At 38.1% G+C, this 20,926-nt stretch overlaps 2 protein-coding genes across 2 annotated transcripts; one reads left to right on the forward strand and one right to left on the reverse strand.

Moving 5' to 3' along the window:
* Positions 1-2,135: 2,135 nt before the first annotated feature.
* Positions 2,136-3,080, reverse strand: LOC114030302 (olfactory receptor 51G2-like). Its single transcript, XM_027845109.1, has one exon. It carries the CDS (start codon positions 3,078-3,080, stop codon positions 2,136-2,138), a length of 945 nt encoding a protein of 314 aa, XP_027700910.1.
* A 16,655-nt stretch (positions 3,081-19,735) lies between these two features.
* On the forward strand, positions 19,736-20,668 carry LOC114030292 (olfactory receptor 51I1-like). Its single transcript, XM_027845098.1, has one exon. It carries the CDS (start codon positions 19,736-19,738, stop codon positions 20,666-20,668), a length of 933 nt encoding a protein of 310 aa, XP_027700899.1.
* Positions 20,669-20,926: the final 258 nt, after the last annotated feature.

The raw sequence follows: 20,926 nt of genomic DNA on the forward strand, positions 1-20,926 counted from the left end.
TTCAGGAATCTACTATGTCATACACAACCTCATTATATGACATGTAGCAGGAGAAAGCATTTTGTAAAACAGAACACATTATGTGATGTTAAGCTATATTATATAGTGTTATTTTTGTGATTCTGTGGCTCTATATTCCTCTTAGTATAACCTTGGAAGCATCTTTGACTCTCTTCACCCTGTCAAAAGGGGAGAATGGGGCTGTAGGGAGAGGAATTAGAGGCAGTTCCTTTGAATTTCCCAACTCCACACCTGTTTTGGCATTCACCAAGTTGCTTTCCCCCATGCCTTGTCTGAATTCACCTTCACCATGAACCAAATACTTCATTTTCCAATCTTGCTCCTTAAATAGGAGCTCTTATTAAATAATATTTGCAGATCATGAGTAATTTCTTACTTTGCTTTGACAATCATCACTTTGATTTTTAATTACTTATTCAACCAATACCGGTGAGGCTATGTTTGGAACATTAAACAGGAACCTAACTCTCCATGAAGTCTCCAAGGCAGAAGATTGACAGAAACTCCACTACAGTACACCCAAGGCAGCACATATCATTGGGTTTGTTGTAGTGGAGCTCTTAGATGTTTAACAATTTAAAAAAAAGTAACATGAGACACTTTTGAGTTTAATTAGCATTATTAACATTTTCTCTATAAAGTGGAGATAATCAGTAAAACAATATATCAAGCCTTGCTTTGTAGTGTTTATTGACTTTTGATATGTAAATGCTCACACTGAAAATTTAACAGTTTCTGGGAAGCTGTTGGAGCTGGCTCCAGCTGAAGTCTCTTCATGCTCTAGAATTCTGAGATCCTATTGCCTGTGAGGCTTCATGAGGATGCAGAGGCCCCTCATTTTAGAGGACCAAACAACATTCAGAACAGTACCCTGACTGCTGCTAGTGACCCTAGAATAAGTTGTCAGATACCCCCTTAAGAGTGGTAATTATGGGAGCAGAGAAAGACAGCTAGCTTCGAGGGTGTGAGAGAGTTCTGGTTGTACCTGGAATGACTGAGAAGTTCAGGGATTCAGAGCATAAGAGCTTGATTTCAGTGAGAAAAGTGACTTGGTAAGTGCTGCTTTGAATATGTAGCTGGAGAATTCAAAACCCTTCCATTTTTCTCTGTCATCAAGTCCCCTGTCATCAGTTCAACCCCCTTATTGTACAAATGAGGAAACTCAAATAATGTATTTCATCTGCTTGACACATAGTAAGTGCTATATAAATATTAGCTATTATTTCTTATAGATCTGGGTAAAAATCTTAGTTAAATGTATAAACTAACAATGAAGGCACTTAGTGGATTTTTTTTTAAAAATCTGAATACAAAGGAGTAGGGATGATCTTTTTTGCCTTTTGTATCTCCAGCACAGCACAGTGTCACATAATAGACAATTAAATGCTTGCTCACTGTCTGATTTTGGATTTCTGAATGATTGACCAAAAGCAAGTAGGTCTGTTTCATCTATATTTAAAGTACATAGCCATCCCTAGGACCTATTTCCCTGGAAGAAGGAAGTATTGGAATGTAGGTATGTCTTTTGCATTTGCATATTGTGAGCATTGCTATTATAAATATTTTTAAATAAAATTACAATTTGCTTCTTTCACAGAAATACAATAATAACAACAACAAACTATGTTTGCTTTGTTTTCAAGTCCAATATTTAATGGCATCAAATTCTTTTCCAAAATTCTTTCCCACTTCATTTATAGTATGGGAAAATAAGATTATGTTTGTCAAATTTTTAGAGTGTATCTGTTCTGTGAAGTGAAGGCTTCTTGAAGTTAATTTGCAAACTTCTCTTGTGTTGTATTTGTCTTTCTGAATAAATGATATTTTTCCTCAGTGTATGTCTGTCTCTTCCTCCCACTAGATCGGGACATCCATGAAAGCCGGAACTGTGATTTCCCCATCACACTGGGAGTTCCTCAAGGTCTGAAAATAGTTTTTCCCTTCTATAATGGACTTTACTTTGCAAGAAAAGAGCCACACAGGATCAGTCATTGCTATGTTCTGTTTGATTGGGTGAGGCAAACCACAAAAATAACCCTCCTGGCCTCTATTCCTAGGATGTTTTGTTCAAAACAGTTATTCAAGATCCTGTACTGGTTCTCATGTCCAGAATTTCAGAACTTCTTAGGCTGGAGCATCCTAAGGATTCGGACTCTGATTTCCTTAGTTTTGATACTGTAGACAATGGGATTGAGCATGGGAGGAACAAGGAAATGCAGGTAAGAGAGAAGCATATAGACTTGGGCCGGCATCTTTTTCCCAAAGCGATGGATCATGGACAGGCTGACTAGTGGTGCGTAGAAGAGCAGGACAGCAAAAATGTGTGAGATGCAGGTATTGAGAGCCTTGAGCCGTTCTGCATTGGAGGCAATGCTCAGAACGGTATAGAGAATCAACACATAAGAGAAGAGGATCAGCAGAGCATCAAGCCCCAGAGTGGAGAGCATCACAAAGAGTCCAAGTGAACTGTTAACCCGAGTGTTGGAGCAGGCCAGCTTCAGAACATCAGGGTGGACACAATAGGAATGAGATAGGGTGCTAATGGATCGGAAATTCAGGTGGTTAAGGAGAACAGGTAGGGGCAGGTGAAGGACAGCACTTCGAGTGACAATAGCCAATCCAATGGCACCAATGCGCCAGTTGGTAAGGATGGTGGTATAACGCAGTGGCTCACGAATGGCAACACAGCGGTCAAAAGCCATGGCGAGAAGCACAGCAGATTCAATGACTGAGAAAGTGTGGATAAAGAAGAGTTGTGCAAAGCATGTCGCTGCATTCATTTTCCTATGGCCCAGAAGGAAGACAGCCACCATGGAGGGCAGTGTGGATGCAGACAGACCCAAGTCTGCCATTGACAGCATGGACAGGAAAAGGTACATAGGGGTGTGGAGGCTGGGCACTGACTTGACAATGTATGTGATGGCAATGTTGCCTAGGAAAGAGAGGAGGTAGATGGAACAGACTGGGATGGCTGTCCAGTAGTGGGCATCCTCTAGCCCTGGCAGGTCCATCAAGATGAAGATGAAGGAGCTGCTATTGCTGATGCTGGAAGTCACCATGGTGACCAAGAGTATTGTTGGTCTTAAGCAAGACTGTAAAATTGGGTAAATTGTCTTGTTGTCCCTTCTCCTTTCAACAAAGCAACCCAGGCTCACAAATAGTGGCTGTTATTAGGTCTAGCCTTCTTTCCTCCTCATCCTCCTTCCTTATTGATCATCTGCCCTTATATTGTTTCCTATTCCTTCATATATATATATATATATATTTATAGATATATATTTATAGATATATATAAACATAATGGTTTAATGTATGAGTTTGCTTTGTCATGAAGCAATTGTAAAATGTAGTTAAGTTTTGTTCAATATGATCTTCTGTAAAAACTTCTTCAGAAAAAAATATTCTGTTGAATTTTCTTATTGAAGTATCTTATAAATGTTGTAAACTGCTATACAATGCTGGGACAACTTAATTGAAAGCCTCTTAAGTAAATAATCAAACCTGATGTACAAATGACTCTGATAGTTCCTGGCCTGTAAGGTAAGTGTGGAGGAAGCCTTCTTCATACCTCTTCTGAAAGAAAGAAAAAATTAAATGTAAAAGTCAGAGAAAACTTTTCATTAGAAAGTTCAATAATTGGAACTGGTATTGGGAGAAGGAAGGAACAAAAGGTGTGTGGTGCTCTCAGTATAATGCTGTTGTATCTAGTGTCAATCTTCTTTTTTCTCTGTTGAATACGAGAAACAATGGGAGGAAAGAGAATATAATAAAGTATCTTAAATATACAAGGAATTACTACAACCATGGACTGAAATAGGTAATCAGAAAAACAATTTAGATTCTGAAACACACGTATTACTACTGACTGAAAAACAAACAAACAAAAATAGAAAGGGGGCTTTTTGCCCTAAGCCAACAGGACGATAAAGGGCAAACCACTGGGAAGATTTTTAACTACAAGCTGAGTAGCAGGGGGATTTAGGAAGCTTTTTTTTTTTAACTCAGTGGAAAATTAGTTTGAAAAGATGTTGATAGCAGTCAAGCATTAGTGAGAGTGATCCAAAATTATACCTTGAACTTTTTTTCTTTTTTTCTTTTTTTTTTTTTTTACCATGGAAGTTACTCTAAAACAGGAATTCTCATTTTTTTTTCATGTGTGTTATGAGACCACACTTTAGCAGGTAATCTTTGAAAGGCTAAGTAAGGCCCCATGCTCAGAATTATATTTGTAAATACCTAATATACAGTGCATAAGCTTACAAAAACAATTATAATACAGTGATCAAAATCTTAAACTTTGCATTGACCCAAGACCCAAGACCTGTTCTGAAGCATTATCTTAAAATATAGTGACTGTTAACATTGAAGTTTAGCTGTTTCTACAATTTTATATCTTTATTTTTTAAAGAAAAAAATAATTTTTTTCTATCTCAAGCAAAATCGTTAGAGTTTATGCCTTACTCCTTGAATCATGTGACTTTAATGGGACATCACTGTAATCTGAAGGCAAAGTACCTTAAACTATAATTTCTGTTTTACTGAGGGAAATATAGATGTGTGCCTACGTGCATATATACATACATAAACACACATATGTTATATATACATACATACATACATACATATATATATATATATATGTTTAAAGGTTGAATTTGCTAATTTTAGGAAGTAATAGCAAATGTCATAAAGCACATAGTGATGCTTGACCCAAAATATTTCTCTTCATCCACTTGGCTTGGATAAGATGTTGGTGCATGATACTGATGATATGACTATTATTAATGATGGTACAATCATCCTGAAGTTGCTAAAGGCATAATATCCAGTCACTAAAATTCTCTGTGAATTGGCTGCTCTGAAAAATGAAGAAGTTAGCAATAGGATAACATCTGTGGTTGCCAGCAGAGGTTGCCAAGAACATAAATATGGTGACCCCAATCCAATGATAATATTATCAATATCTTTTGCTCTATAAGTGATCTAGATAGGTTTGAGAGTGAGGGAGTATGTGGAATCCTCAAGGCAGTGTGAGCTAGACAGAAAGTGCTCTTTGGCAGATAGCTACCATTTTACTCCTACTTAATACTATTCATTAGTTTCAGTCTATGCTAAGGAGAGAAGATCTGTCAATGAATAATGATGTTAATTATAGCTAGCATTTTTATCTTGCTTTAAAGTTTGCAAAGAGCTTTATGAATATTATCTCACGGATCCTCATAACAACTCTGGGATGTAGATGATATTGTTATCCCCATTTTACGGATGACAGAACAAAGGCAGACAGAAGTTAAATGACATGTCCAGGGTCACACAGATAGTAAGTATCTGAGACTGGATTTGAACTCAAATCTTTCTGAGGCCAGATCCACAGCTCTATTTATTCTGCCTCCTTGATGCCTCAGTGAAAACACAAGACATGGAAACACACAAAAAAAACCTGTTCCTTTAACAGGGGTAGTAAGTAAGCTTGGCAGTTAGGAAATTATAGCTGGTATTCAGAAAATAGTCTTCCTCTGGAGTTTTGACTTTGATTAGAAATGATTTTCCTTGTCAACAAGTTTAGTCCTTCATGACTTCAGAAGCAAGAAAAAAATCCTCATTGTCAGACCTACAAAAGTTCTTTTGTTGGCTTTATTTTTTTTCAACAGGCCCTTTATGCCTCACTTAAAGATAAAAATTTAAACATAAAAATGCATTGAAGAAGTGGCATGTTTGTGGGGATAAATTTCAATTATAGAATCAATGAGTATAATGGGGAATAGTAGAATCTTCACTGTTTTCATGGGTGGTATTGGTGTCCCAGACATGGCAAAAAAAAAAGTTACTATATCATTGAGGTTAAAAAAGGAGATAGAGAATTCAGATTGTAAACAGCAAAGTAAAAATTTTCAGTTTTACTGATGAAATGACTACATGGGATAAACAGAATTCAGAATAAAGTAATATCTGTCCTGTTATGTCTCTCTCCCTGAAAAGTGACTTATGACTTCAGGAAGTAGACATCGTAAAATAAAGGTAGCTACATAGTACAGTGAATAGAGAGATGGACCTGGAATCAAGAGAACCTGAGTTCAAATCCTGTCTTATATTTGCTACCTATGTGATGCTGTCATATATTCTCTGTCAACTTAAATTTCCTCGTCTGTAAAATGGGATTGACAGTAGAACTTACCTCTGAGGATTGTTGTGAGGATAAGATGAAATAATATTTATAAAGGTTTTTGCAAAATTTAAAGTGTTATATAAATACTCATTGTTATATCATCCCCCTTTTGCCTTCATGGATCAGGGGCTAGTATTCCATCTCAATACTACCATCATTCTCAGTACTACCTTAATAAATATTTATTGACTTGACATGGATTAGGATAGAGTCTGGACATGTGGTTTCATTAGTATAGGGAAGTACTGGGAGGAGAAATTCCTTCTACCAATGGAAGTCATCTTCTCTATAATTTACAATTTTAGAGAATTGTCTAGAACAGAGGTACCAGATGCTTGGCAGGCCTTCAGCACCTCTAAGTGTGTCCTGAACCAAATTAAAATGTAATTGGTAAATATTTTAAAAATAAATAAAAATATAATAGGACATAGATGATGTTAATACGTGGTTTTCTAAGTCAACAGGCAGCTGGCCAGATCCTTGTGTACAGTTGAGTGGCCCTGTTTCTATTTGAGTTTGGCCCTGCTGGTCTAGAGCACTGAGAAATGGCTTGCCCATGATTACACATCCAGTGTATATAAGAGGTGGATGTGAACCCAAGTCTTCCTGGCTCCAAGGCCAGTTTTATTCATTATCCCAAGGTGCCACTACCTGAAGATAAGGCACCCCTTCTTCCCATTGTGCAGTATTTTGACTGTGTGCAGTATCTCATTGGAATAGCAGAATCAGATGGGTACTGATTTTCAAACAATGAAGCTAATAACTAAAGCTAATTGAATGGTGACAAATATGCAAGCAATAACAAGACTTAGGATGGAAAGCAGAAGACTTTCTGAACAAGGGAAGAGAGAGAGGTGGAAGATAAAGGTGACAGCTAGGTTGGGAGTAGGCACAAAGCAACAAGATGAAACTACTAAATGGAGAAAAAGAGTGAAGCCTGATCCTGAGTAAAAAGTATCAAAGAATCAAGAGGAGATGTCTCAGGAGATTGGAGGGCTAGGCGTGGGTTGGTCATAGGGGTTAGACTGAGGGACCCAGGGTAGGAGAGAGACATATCTCCTGAACAGGACAAACTGCTTCTCTCTTTGACACTGTAACAGTATCCTGAGGTTCCAATTCTAGGAACAAACCCTATGACCCCCATGTACTTGTAATAAAGGCCAGAACCTGATGATTCATTGTAACCTCTTCTTTGGGTTTGAGCAGTGCAGAGAGACATACTCATCCCTCTAGGATAGAAAACAGGTACCTCTACACTCCCCCATAATTGGGAAGAAAGCTGAGGTTCAGGATGGACTAGTAATACATTTATTAGATGTGACTCGTGGCTAGGAAGCCTGGGGCAGAAGGGACTCTGTGGTCTCCATTCTCTCCAACCTAAGTATAGACAGGGGAAGCATTAGTTTTCAAATCAATTTTTTTTCCATGACACACCTTTAATTTTAATCTGCATTATTAGTATTTTTCCATCATTGTCGTAAGCCTAGACATTCAACAAAAAAATTAAATCAAACCCAATTTTGTAGTTTCTGGGGCATACATGTTCACACTGAAAATTTAACAATCAATTCTCTCAAGCTAGTTCAAACTGGCCCCAGCACACCCCTACCTGGCTCCCTCCTTAATGATCCAGCTTCCCTGCATACCCTTCCCACCACTGTTTGCACATTCACTCATATCTCCCAACTCATTGGTCATAGTGGTGGAGTTGGAATACTCATAGCCATTTCCAGGCTCTCCCTCTATCTCAATACTCAACAAGAGAGAGGTAAGTGATTGACCAGGTAACATGGTTAGTAACTGTCAGGGATTGGATTCAAACTCACCAAATCTAGCCCTCTTTCAGCTGTATGTTGATACTATTTTTTTTAAGATTTTATTTACTTTTTTGTTTTCAACATTTACTTCCACAAGATTTTGAGTTCCAAATTTTCACCCCATCTCGCCCCTCCCCCCACCCAAAGATGGCATACATTCTAAATACCCCTTCCCCTAGTCTGCCTTCCCTTCTATCTCTCCCCACCTTCTCTTATCCCCTTCCCCTTCAATTTTCCTGTAGGGCAGGATGGATTTCTGTACCCCATTTTCTGTATTTCTTCAAATCAATTTATAACACCCTTTAAAGTTTACAGGGAGTACCTACATCCTGACTTTGGTATACTGAGCCCCTGTGGTGGCTACGTAGAAGGGAATGGGTAGCTGTAGAAGTCAGGAGTAGCAGTAGAGACCTAGGATATATTGCTTATGCAGGAGCTAGAGTAAAAAGGATCAAATGAAAGTTGGTGAATTAAGAAAGGAATATGACAAAAGATGGGAAAATGAGTCAAAACTCCAAAGGCTATATGGAACTGGGTATTGAGTCTTTAATCAGGACTGCAAGGTTAAGAGGGAAAGCACAGGTCACTCCAGGAATCCTGGTCATGAAATCCAGCCACCAATACCTCTGACTATGATTCTACTTCCACAGGAAAGGTCAATGATGGAAGGTTATACCAACTTTCCTCTGTTCTATCAGGGAAAACTAATCTTCAGAAGCAGGAGATTCACCTCAAACCCTTCAGTTTCTTAGTTGAGACAATGGACATTCTGATGCCTCAAGAATTGAGCTGACATAAGCCCTTCCTGAGTGTCCCCCAATATGTACATGTATATGTAAGTGTATACAGATATATACATATATACATATGTATGCAAAAATATCTATGCACATAAATCTTTCTGTGTGTATACACATACATACACACAGACATATACATATACATACACACACATATGTGTATATATATATATAGAGAGAGAGAGAGAGAGGTATATATACATACATACATACATAATTATATAAAATTAGAGCTCTGACCTGAGGCATTTTTCAAACCCAGAGATTTAGAGGAGAAATAATGTCATGATGAGAGATTCTGCCGAAGTACTAAGCTTAGACCCCTCCTAAATACAGAAAGCCCAAGTGGAGTGGGGGGGGCTCTCTCTAGAGCTGCTACCCTTCTCTGTGACCACTCTGGTAGTTTCTTCCTTAGATGTTCTCAGAGCCTTAGTGGAATCAAGTAGAACAGAAATCCAGTGACCCACACACTCACCACTGGAGAGCATCCCTCCTCACTCACTAGATGTAGAGTGAATGAAGGACAAAAGTGCCATTGGCCTGGAAAACATCCAGGGCTTTCAAGGCTGGCCCTGTGTGAGCTAGACAAGTTTATGTGGTCCTGGTCTTTCTCTCTAAGGAGACTCAGGCCTAAGTAAGAGTCCCAGGAGACCAACTCTAAACTCTAGAGGCATCTGGCTTTATAGCTGTGTTAACTGTGTATGTGCTAGGCCAGATAGGTTGAGTCAAACAATAGTTTAGTGTACAGTTGTTAAATAGATGACACAGCAGATAGAAAATCATGCCTAGAGTCAGGAAGACCTGAATCTTCATCTGGTCTCAAACATTGGTTAGCTGTGTGACCCTGGATAAGCCACTTAATTTTTGTTTACTTCAGTTTCCTCATCTATTGAATGAGGATAAAAGCACCTACCTCACAAGGTTGCTGTGATGCTCAAATGCAATAATAATTGTTAAGCACTTAGCACAATGTCTGGCACATAGTAAATACTAAATAAATGTTAATTATCATCATCATCATGAGCCTTATCTGTCCCAAACTTGTCTCAGACACTAAGGGGTAAAGGAGCTAACAGAGGAAATGTGGACCATTTGTGATTGTCACAGTCTTGTTGGGGAGACAAGATTCACACAATGCCATAATCGGAGGAAATGGTGGCAGAAAACATTAATATATTGGAGTAAATGCCAAGGTCCTAAATATGGTGTATAAAGATGAATAAATGAAAAAAAATATTAAGGACTTACTGTACCCCAGGCACTGTGCTAAGTATTGGAGACAAATATAAGCAATGAAGATAGTCCTTGCCCTCAGGAAGTTACTTTCTAGTGGGGGAAGGCAACATAAGAGACAAGTGGCCATCAGGGAAGAATATTTTGGTCTTGGAAGTCAAAGGGATGGTGAGTGTAGCAACTATTGACTTATCCTTTCCAAGAATGATGGCATTATTAATTTGTTTTCTTTTCTCAGAACTAGAGGTAGAAAATGTGAATGTAAAATGGGTAGGGGAGGGTAAAAAGAGATGAGCAGGAAGCAAAGGAGGAGTGGGGCTAAAGATAGCTAGATAGCCAAAGAGTAGCATGGAAGATTTACATTAAAACTAGATATGGTCAAATGTAATGAATCAGAATCCTAGTGCTTCAGGGCAGGAAGTGGAGTGGGATAAGTTTTTGAGAGAAGGGGCAGTTAGAAGAGAGAAGGACCAGAGCCAAATAAGACTGTCAGTTCACTCTTCAAAATTAGCTTCACCAAGACTTACATGAATTGATGCTGAGTAAAGTGAGCAGAACCAGGAGAACATTGTACATGGCAACATCAACATTGTGTGATGATTAACCATGATAGACTACAGTGATCCAAGAGCATTCCAATAAATTTGTACACAAAATGCTAACCACATCTAGAGAAAGAACTATGGAGTATGAAAGCAGATCGAAGTATACTATTTTCATTTTTTTGTTTTTTTTTTCTTGTGGTTTTTCTCTTTTTTCTGATTCTTCTTTCACAACTTGACTAATGTGGAAATATGTTTAACATGATTGTATATGTATAACCTATATCAGATTGCTTGCTGTCTTGGGGAGGGGGGAGGGAAGGGAAGAAGGGAGAAAAATTTGGAACTCAAATTTTTATACAAATGAATGTTGAAAACTATCTTTACATGTAATTGGGAAAATACTATTAAGAAAAATAAAATAAAAAACAAAATCAGCTTCACACAGTATAGAGGCTGGACAACACATGAAGAGTGAAGCCATAATTGTCTATAGGTTTGAGAAGGAATGGGACTAACTTTAGGGTCAGAGTATGAAGGGTAATAGCACTAGATCTGAATTAAACATGGAGTGTCCAGTGGCTCTTATTTCTCCTTAAAGGTTCACTCAAAGTTTCTGCCTCTGTGGAACATTTACAGAATAAAGATAGCCCCGAGCTTGGGTGGCAAGAATCAGGCTCTCAATGAGGAGGTTCAGAAATGTAGTAGGAAGTGTCACTAATACTTGAACAAAGAGATCATCCAAACCTTCCTTGCCCCCAGCCTTTCTTTGTCCAAGCCTCTCCTGAGACAGAATGCCTCTCATCTTGGTCTTCAACACCACCCCTTACCCTTTTCCTGAAATTCTGGAATTTCCATGCTGGAAATATTCATGCTCCAGTCATTCACAACCAGGCCTCCCTGGAGGATATGATATATGTGTAGGCAGATATATACAGGTTACATACAAAGTAAGTAGAAGAAGGTAACTTCAGAGAGAAGGCATTATTTAAAAAAAAAATCAGCAAGTAATATAAGAATCACTGGGAGCCATAGCCTCTCCAATATCCTCATTAAACCCAGCACCACTTGATAGGCCCCAAACCTGATTCCAACAGCAGTAACTGCTCTGCATTCCCCATTCACACCACCTGAACCCTTCAATCTCAACTCTAGGAAGAAGCTTCTCATATCCTTGGTTGGTAGTAGCAATGAAGACCAGAAACTCAGCGATTCATGGAAAGCTCCCACATGGGCTGGTGTAGTATCCAGGTGACAATAGTTATGTAAAAATTTTATTCAAATGTAAAAAAAGTTTTTTTTAAAAAATGTTTTAACATATATATGTTAAAAAATATATACATATACATATATATATAATATATATATTTCCTTTGATTTCAAAGATTCATGGAATTTCCAACTTGGAAGGCACCCAAGGGGTCACCTTGTTCAATGTGTTCCTAACCAAGAATTCACTTCTCAACATTGTCCTGCAAATGGTCTTCTAGCCTTTTCTTAAAGATGTTTAATGAAGAGGAACCCACTAATCCTGCAGTAGTCTATTTTTCCTTATCATTATCATTTCCACAAACTTTTCCCTTAGAATGAAAAGAAATCTACCCCTTTCCAATTTTTGCCCATAGTTCCTAGTTCTCTTATCTAGGGACAACTGGAACAAACCCTCTTTCAAAGGCAATCCTCAATGTAATTGAAGACAATAACTATGTATTCTCTTCTCCAAACCAAATATCCTTTATTCCTAGAATTAAAGAATCATAGAATCCAAATTATAAAATATAAGAACTGGAAATAACTTCAGATGTTATCAAGTACAATCCTTATCTGACTGTCTTCAAAGACTTTAGGGTCAAGAATAAGGGCCTACTATTATCTCTTCAAAATTCAAATTTAACTTGTCGATTCTCTCTCTAGTTTCTTAGGAACTGGAATTCATTTAGCAAATAAGGGATCTATGAACCACAAGTCTTTGTATACTGAAGGTACCCTTCTACATTTGCTCCTTCAAATAGAATTCGTAACTTTCCCTCAAACATGAGTATTTTTTCTCCTCTCCAAGTGAGAATATAACAAAGAAAAAAAAAGCAACAGCAACAACAATAATAGTGGAGTAAGAAAGAGGAGCTGGATGTCTAATTTTAGCTATGCTACATACTCATTGTGTCAGGCCAGGTAAGTCATTTCACTTCCCTAAGATCCCATTTTTCCAAGTGTGTTTAATGAGAACAAAGCAAGAGAAGACTGGAAGTACATGGAGATGATGATAGCTTTAGGGTTGGCAAACCCATGAGAGGAAATGCCTTGGAACAATACACATGCCATCCATGGGAGTCTGTGCCAAGATAATAAAGAATGAAGGCCAGGGAAACTGAGGTCAGTCACAGACTTGAGTTAGAGTTGGAAAGATCCTCAGAGATTATCTGTTCCTACTTCCTCATTGTATAGGGGATGAAACTGATACCCAGATTGGTTAAAAGAGTTGCCAAAGGAAATGCAGCTGGGATCCAAACCCAAGTTCTATGATTTTAAATCAAGCACTCTTTCTATGTCTCATGCACAATTTATTGTGGATTCCATGTTGAGAAATATAAATCAAGGGAAGGGAGCCACTGAGGGGCACTGGAGTCATGTAAAAACAAGAATGACTGCGAAAATGTGCCAAATGGAATGTTGTATTTCTCTCCAGATGCATAGTTCCATTTCACTAAGTGGTTCAGTGGGATTGCTAGGGTTGAGGGCTGAAGGAAGGAAAAAAAAAAGGATACCAAAGAGACATTTTTTTTCCATTTGCATTGCCAAGAGTCTAGATATCAACTCTTTCTCTATTCATTCTTCATTAAAATTTAACCTATTCAAAGTTCAATTCTCTAGTTAACCTGAGTACATGCAGGGGAATTGAGAGCCCTAGGAGAAACACAAGCCAGACTCTAGTTTTCAAAAGGAAGATTCTTGGGGGATGCATATGATTTTGAGGCTGTTATTAAAAGAAGCCCTCAATATTAAACTTGGTCAGTTGTGTCAGGGACAAGAATCTGCCACATTAGGATACATGTAAAATTAATTATATAGCCTTTTAAAATGGTAAAAGAACTTAGAAGCCATTGAATCCAAACCAGGGAAATAGCAAGTCATTGGCAAAATGGGAAGTGATTTAATTCAGCAAGTATTTATTAAGTATCTACTACATGCCAGAAAGAGACAATATAACTTAAAGAATTGAGAGTTTTCCTTGGAGGGAGGGAACCCTGGGATCAGCTTCCATTTCTGACACATACTGGTTATATGTATATGAAAGCAAACATGAAAATAATCCCTATTCTCTCAGTTCTTACATTCTGCCCAGAAACAGACTCCAGGTATTTTGATTACCAGCTAAATACTTTTAAATTACACCATGGTGGCTATCTGTGGGAGATGGGCTTTGCAGGGGCTCTTCTAAGGGTAACTGTAGGTTTCTATGAGAAGTTCCCATGCATTAGTCCCAAGGGACTAATTTTCTGTGCAAAATATCATCCAACTACTGCTCTCTGGAGTTTTTCCATGACTTTGACATTAAACCTTTTAAATTTTACAATTGTCACTGTGGTTGTTGTTGTTCTTCAGTTGTGTCTGACTCTTTATGACCCCATTTGGGGTTTTCTTGGCAAAGATACTGGAGTGATTTGCCATTTCCTTCTCCAGCTCATTTTTCAGATGAGGAAACTGAGGCAAACAGGGTTAAGTGACTTGCCCAGAGTCACACAGCTAGTGTCTCAGGCTAAATTTGAACTCAGGAAAATGAGTCTTCCTGACCACAGGCCCAACACTCTATTCACTACTCCACCTAGCTTATACAATACTGTTAAAGATTGAGTTTTCTGGACTTACATTCATGCATACCACATTATCGACATCTTATGAGATAACCCTTGTGTAAGTGCTCTTTGTTCTATTCATCCAAGAAGGTATTAGATGTCAAAGCATGGAGGGGGCAGCCTGGGGACTGAAGAAAATATAGAGCTTTTTTGAGGAAGGCATCAGGAATTTAGAAAGAATTTGAAAAGTCATTATATAAAGATATACTAAGCACCTCCTACTGGCAACCTTTATGTTATGGTAAAGAAAACTGAAGTACCATGGAATGACTTGACCAAAGTCATACAGTCACTCATTAATAGACCTGGGACAAGAACCCAGGTCTCCTTACTGCTTTTCCACTGCTTTAGAAATAAGTTATCAATATGGAACATCATTACAAATAATCACTTTGTAGCTGTTTACATTGAAATAATTGAACTACATCCCCCAAAATATCATAACTTTTCATTCACTCCTTCAAAGTGTCAATTGGGATTCATTCACATTCATTTTTCCTCTATTAAATGGTCAATGTTAAATATAACCCATTTTTTCTAGTCCTGCTTTTTCAAATTGGCACTCTTTCATAAAGGTCTTTCCATATTTTTTTCCTCATCCTTGAGAATTTTAACATTATGGTATTCCACCACATTAATGTATCACAATTTACTTACACATTTTCCAGGTTCTGTACTTATAAGTGATGCAGCTTCGAATGTCTTTAACTAAATTGCTATTGTTGCCGTTGTTTTAAATAATGTTTTATGTTACATCCCCCAAACTGAATTATTAAGCCAAAGAACACAATTATTTTTGTAACTTTTACTGTATAATGGTAAGTTATACTCCAAAAGCTAGAGATAAAGATTACATGACCACAGGTCTAAGGTTTTGTGATTTCTGGGGAATCTCCAGCATAGACATATTCACTGACCCCAGATATTTCTCCCCACAGCCACAGCAAGAGCACCTCAGGGATTATGAATGCCCTACGGAGGTCCCTTCTCTTCTCCCACCTCCTGCTGATGGGGACCAGATGAGGATGTAAAGTCCCTTTCTCTGGTAACAGACACTGGAAAACATACATCTTGGAGACTGGGAACTTCTCCTTTATCTCTTCTGATCTCTAGCTAACCTGACTTTACAAGTAAGTGACCTATCTCTCACCAGGAGATAAGACCTATCTCCAGATAATGATTGATCTGGGGAAAATAGACCTTTTTATTCAGAAGACCTTTTCTCAGCTAAAGTCCAGATAAGGGAGAGACCACAAGAGTCTTGATTGTGATAGTTAATAATTTTAATGCTTAAACTCCTTATAACAAAACATATTTATATCTTGAAAATTACCTATAGACTTCTAGGTTTACTTATAGGTGTGAGGATGTTGGTAACTGAGATGTAAAGAGGCATCTTGGAATAGTGGGAAGAGGAAAGGAGGACCCAGAGGAAGAAGATACATGTTTGAGTTTCATCTGTGATTGCTGGCATAATTATTCGTGTAATATCATAAGATTCAGTGCTAGAATGAGTCTTAGAATTCAACCTTATTTTATAGATGAGGAGATTGAAGTTCATAGAGGTTAAATGACTTGCTCAAGGTCATATAGGTAGTAGAGCAGGTGACAAAGCCAGGATTTGATTTAGGTCATTTCATTCCAAATCCAGAATTCTTCCTAATAAAACGCATTGTCTCTTATACCTTTCATTTATCTCATGGACATGAGATTGGCTTTATTTTATTTTTTAGAATCATCAAATGTAAAAAGAAATAAAAGAATGAATGAATAAATGTCAAAATATTTATTATTTGCTTACTATGTGCCAGACTCTGCTAAATATTGAGGATATAAATGCAAGCAAACAAAATAGTTCCTGCCCATAAATGCTAAGGGGGCTTAAATTCCAATGGTGGAAGACAACATGCAGTTGGAAGGGGTAACAGGAAGTACAAGCATAATAATCCAGGCAGAAGAATGACTGGGAAGTGGTATGGTGGACTTGGATAAGGGCAAAATTAGGTGAAAGCTCATCAATGAGAGCCCAGGATTCCAAGATTTTGGCCATCAGTTCTGGTGAGAGGAGGAAGAACATGAAGAAGCTAGAGTGAAGGAGGCATGACATTCACAAATGAGGAAACTGAGGGCAGAAGGGACTTAATCTAATGTACCAAAGCAAGTCAAAAATAGATGCAAGACCTGACACCTTCATTTTACAGATGAGGCAATGCTCACCAAGGTCCAGTAACTTGCTTGGTTACAGAATTAACAATTGGTAGATATGGAACTAAATTGGGATCATTTTTAATTATTAATTTAGAAATTTGCAAACAAATATTTCAATATGCAAAGAGCAAAAAAGGATTATATGAAATTACAAACTTAGTTTATGTTCAGTTGGCTTTTTAAAATGTATATTAAATTCAATAAAGTAGTAAAAAGCTGTTCTCCTTTGTGTCCTCTTCTGAATTTGTTTTTCTTCTATGTATGTTAAAATATTTTTATGATACTCAAAAAAAAATAGATGCAAGACTAGGAGCCCTACATCTTGATGCTAAATACAGTATCCATATCCCCAGTACAACAAGAGATATAAAAACTGAAAATGAGGACTATATTAGCTGCTCATGAGCAGTTGGTAGGGACTCATTAAATACTTCTGCCTGAAGAGACTCAAGCATAAACATTTGTTTAACTCCTTAGGGGGTGAATTAACTATTTGGATTTTCTGCTTCTCTTCTATTAGACAGCCGCCAAACTTCCAATAAGCCTTCCAAGACTCATGAATGGAAAGGTGAGAACTTTCTCCTACCTTCCCTCCTCTTTGTCCTGTTTGTTTAAAACTAAATGTAGGCCCAGAGCTTGCAATGTGAAAGAATTATATTGAGCCATGCCCCAACCTTAATCTTTTTCCCATCCTTCCAAACTATTCAGCTTGGGTTTGCCTGTGGAGTAAAATGGTAAAGGAAAGATGAAAGATAGATGGGGCTGAGGAAGACAAATAGGGTACTTAAGATGTGTTAGTAATGAGAAATGTGTGTGTGTGATAAACTACTAGTGTAAAGGCTAGAAGTCTCATACTCCCCTGAAATATAATTGTAATCCATCAGTCAAGTGGATAAAATAGTCACTCAGCCGACATCAGTCCATCAACAAATATTTATTTAGCACTTATTGTATTTCTGGAACGCTGCTAAATACTGAGAATACAAAGAAATACACTGCAAAAAACAAAACAAAACAAAACAAACTAACAAACAAACAAAAAACTGAACCCAAAGTCTTTGTGAGCTGTAAGGTAGAAGGAGATAGAAAAGGGTAATGATTAAAGGAAATTTTTTAATTATGGAAATTTGTTAATGCTATTAGTTATGTTCCAGAGGATACATTGTGAGGGACCAGCAGATCAGGACTCCAGGATCTCCTTTGTAGTTGCTGGGGATGAGGGAGTGGCAGTGAGGATGGTCTTTGTATATCAGTGGCTGGAGATTCTAAATCACTAGGATGGTGAGAGAACAGTGGATGCGGTTATGCTAACTGTTGAAGAATGAGTCCAGGCAGGGTATCAGTAACTGGGTGAAGGGCCACTGGAAGAGGCAGGAGACTATACTTCAAGGTCTTCCCTTCAAGTCAAAGCTCATGACAGGTGGTGATGTTAATTTTTGTGAGGCCCTGAGAAGCCAGATTTATAGGAGAAGGAAATGGAAAGCTTAGCCTGGGAAATGTGGGAGCCCTGTCATGAAATAGGAAGAGGCTGTAGAAGGTAGGCCCTAGGAGCCAGAATCCGAGCAGTGCATGGGGAGGCCTTGGCCCAGCATGAACCTCCTTGGCCCAGTGCTGGAGAAGGACCTGGAGACTGCAAGGCAATATCCACCATCCTTCTATAGACGATATGAATCTTGTTCTTATCAACTGTTGATTCCCTGGGGCCTGTAGGTGTCTGTTTTCTTTCTTAATCCTTATGTAATATAGTATAGCCCATTGAAGTTGAAGGTGAATACCAATCAAACTATATGAATCTTGTTCTTATAAATTGCCAGGCTCCTAGACACAGTTCTCTGGAACCTAAAATAAGAATTTGATTATTAATTTTTTTTCTCTTTAATATCCACAAAGATGATATGCAATAGTCATAGAGCTGCTTCCTGGGGAAAATAAGTAAGTTACAACACAATATTCTCAGAGAAATATGAACTCAGCTTCCTCTTTATCACAGGCTTACATCCTTAGCAAGAGGATATCTTGAAAGATCCAAAGAATGGACCACCATTCTGTGGAGGGACATCTGTTTACAAGGTTATGAGAAGAACTTCACACTTCTAAAGAAGGCAAGCATTCTCTGTCTTGTTAAGAAGCTCTCCCTTTTCTTCTAACTAATTTCATGGGGAAAAAAGAAGAGATATTTACGAAGGCTACATAATAAGTTAATGACTACAAGAGAGAAATGAAAATAATTTCAGGCACATTAACAAGAAAGGGAAAATATTTCTACTGGCTGAAGAGGTCAACAATGCAAGATTAAATTAATTTATTAAACAAATTCCTCTCATTGACATTTAAAGCTATTTACAATCTGACTCTAGCTTATTTCCAAGTTAATTGAACATTCCTCACCTTCATTCACCCTGTGATCCAGGCAAATCGACCTGTTTGCTGTTCCCTATATATAACTTTTTATCTCCCACCTTTATGATTGTGCATTGATTATCCCAGAAGCCTGGAATACTCCTTCTCTAAGCCTGTTGGAATAACTAGCTCCCTCCAATGCTTAGCTCAAATTCCACTTCTTTCAGATCTTTCATGATTTCCCTACTTTCTAGTAGTACTCCCCACCATCACTGTTGTTGTTATTATATAACCTGTATTTACCTGTGAACACAGTATCAAACCACACCCCCATCCCTGGGCTATGTAAGCTCTTTGAGGTCAAGGAATAGCTTACTTTTGTATTTCTGTCTACTAACACAATATCTTGCATACAGTGGGCTCTTAATAAATGCTTGTTGACTAAACATCTAATTTGGATAAGGCTTGGAGTTAAGGGCTACAAATATTATAGGAAAATGTAATTTGGTTTTCCTGGTTGTCTTCACTGCTTACTATTTATATTCCTGTTTTTGCCAGTATACTTGTCTCACAATTCAGCTCTGAAAGTATAGGAATGGGTATATCTATATAGTGACCATCACAAAGCCTCACATAAGTAGATAACAAGGAGAGATTGCTTAGAGGAAATTATAATAATAAGGCAGACTAACTCTGGCCTCTCTTACTGTAGGGACTCAGGACTTAGAGAATGTTGCACTGACATCTGACTATAATGACCTCATTCAACAACAGTCACTTCAGACCCTTTCTTCTGACTGGCTTTCCTGGCTTGGAAGCATCTCATCCACAAATCTCTATAGTGTTCTGCTTTCTTTTCTTGATTGCCATTGTGGGCAATGGCACCATCCTGGTAGTGATCTGGAAGGAGCAGATACTACATGAACCTATGTACCTCTTTCTTTCCATGCTAGCAGCCAGTGACCTGGGCATCTGTGCCACCACCCTGCCCACGTTGCTCAAGCTCTTTTGGTTTAATGTCCGTGAAATCAACTTTGATGCCTGCCTTGTTCAGATGTACTTTATACATGTCTTCTCTCTCATGGAGTCAGGCATCCTGCTATCCATGGCTTTTGATCGCTATGTGGCTATCTCTAACCCACTCCGGTATACAGCTATCCTGACTAAGTCCACCATTATGAAAATTGGTTTGGGAATCCTGGTTCGGGCTGTCTCAGCAATCTTCCCAGCACCATGGCTCATTAAACAGATTAAATTTTGTAAGGCCAATGTCCTTTCCCACTCCTATTGCCTGCACCCAGACATCATTAAGCTCTCTTGCTCTGACAATAGGATCAGCAGCATCATTGGCCTCATTGTCATCATCTTTACCTTTGGTGTGGACTCTCTGTTCATCCTTCTTTCCTACCTGAAGATCTTCATCATGGTGCTGAACATTGCCTCTCATGAGGAGCAGCTCAAGGCTCTCAATACCTGTGTCTCCCACATCTGTGCTGTCTTGCTGGTCTACATCCCCATGCTTGGTGTATCCATCATCCACCGCTTTGGGAAGTATGTCCCTCCTGTGATTCACACCATTATGGGTTATGTCTACTTGCTGATTCCCCCTGTTCTCAACCCCATTGTCTACTGTATCAAGAACCATGAAATTCGCACTCATGTCCTTAGACTCTTCCAGCCAAAATAGGAGGAGAAGAAAGCAACGGCTGCTCAGAGGAGAGGGAGAAAAGCTGAAGCTAATAGTAATTATTAGCTAATAGCTAATTGTCTCTGATTCACTAAAATAGTAACATAGTAGAAAGTAAAGAAGGCATCAAAGATAATGATGATATCATTGTTATTTTCATGATTAATAAATGGTATGCCTATCTACTGGATTCCATGAATTTCATGAAAATTTAATTTGAGAGACCTACTAATCACTTGAGTATCATGTTAGCATTTC

Source organism: Vombatus ursinus, unplaced genomic scaffold (assembly GCF_900497805.2).
Source record: "Vombatus ursinus unplaced genomic scaffold, bare-nosed wombat genome assembly UNPS02014953.1, whole genome shotgun sequence".
NCBI classification, from domain to species: domain Eukaryota; kingdom Metazoa; phylum Chordata; class Mammalia; order Diprotodontia; family Vombatidae; genus Vombatus; species Vombatus ursinus.

Excerpts from the sequence above, each read along its gene's own strand:
- LOC114030302 (XM_027845109.1), bottom strand. The coding sequence starts at position 3,080 with ATGGTGACTTCCAGCATCAGCAATAGCAGCTCCTTCATCTTCATCTTG.
- LOC114030292 (XM_027845098.1), top strand. The coding sequence starts at position 19,736 with ATGACCTCATTCAACAACAGTCACTTCAGACCCTTTCTTCTGACTGGC.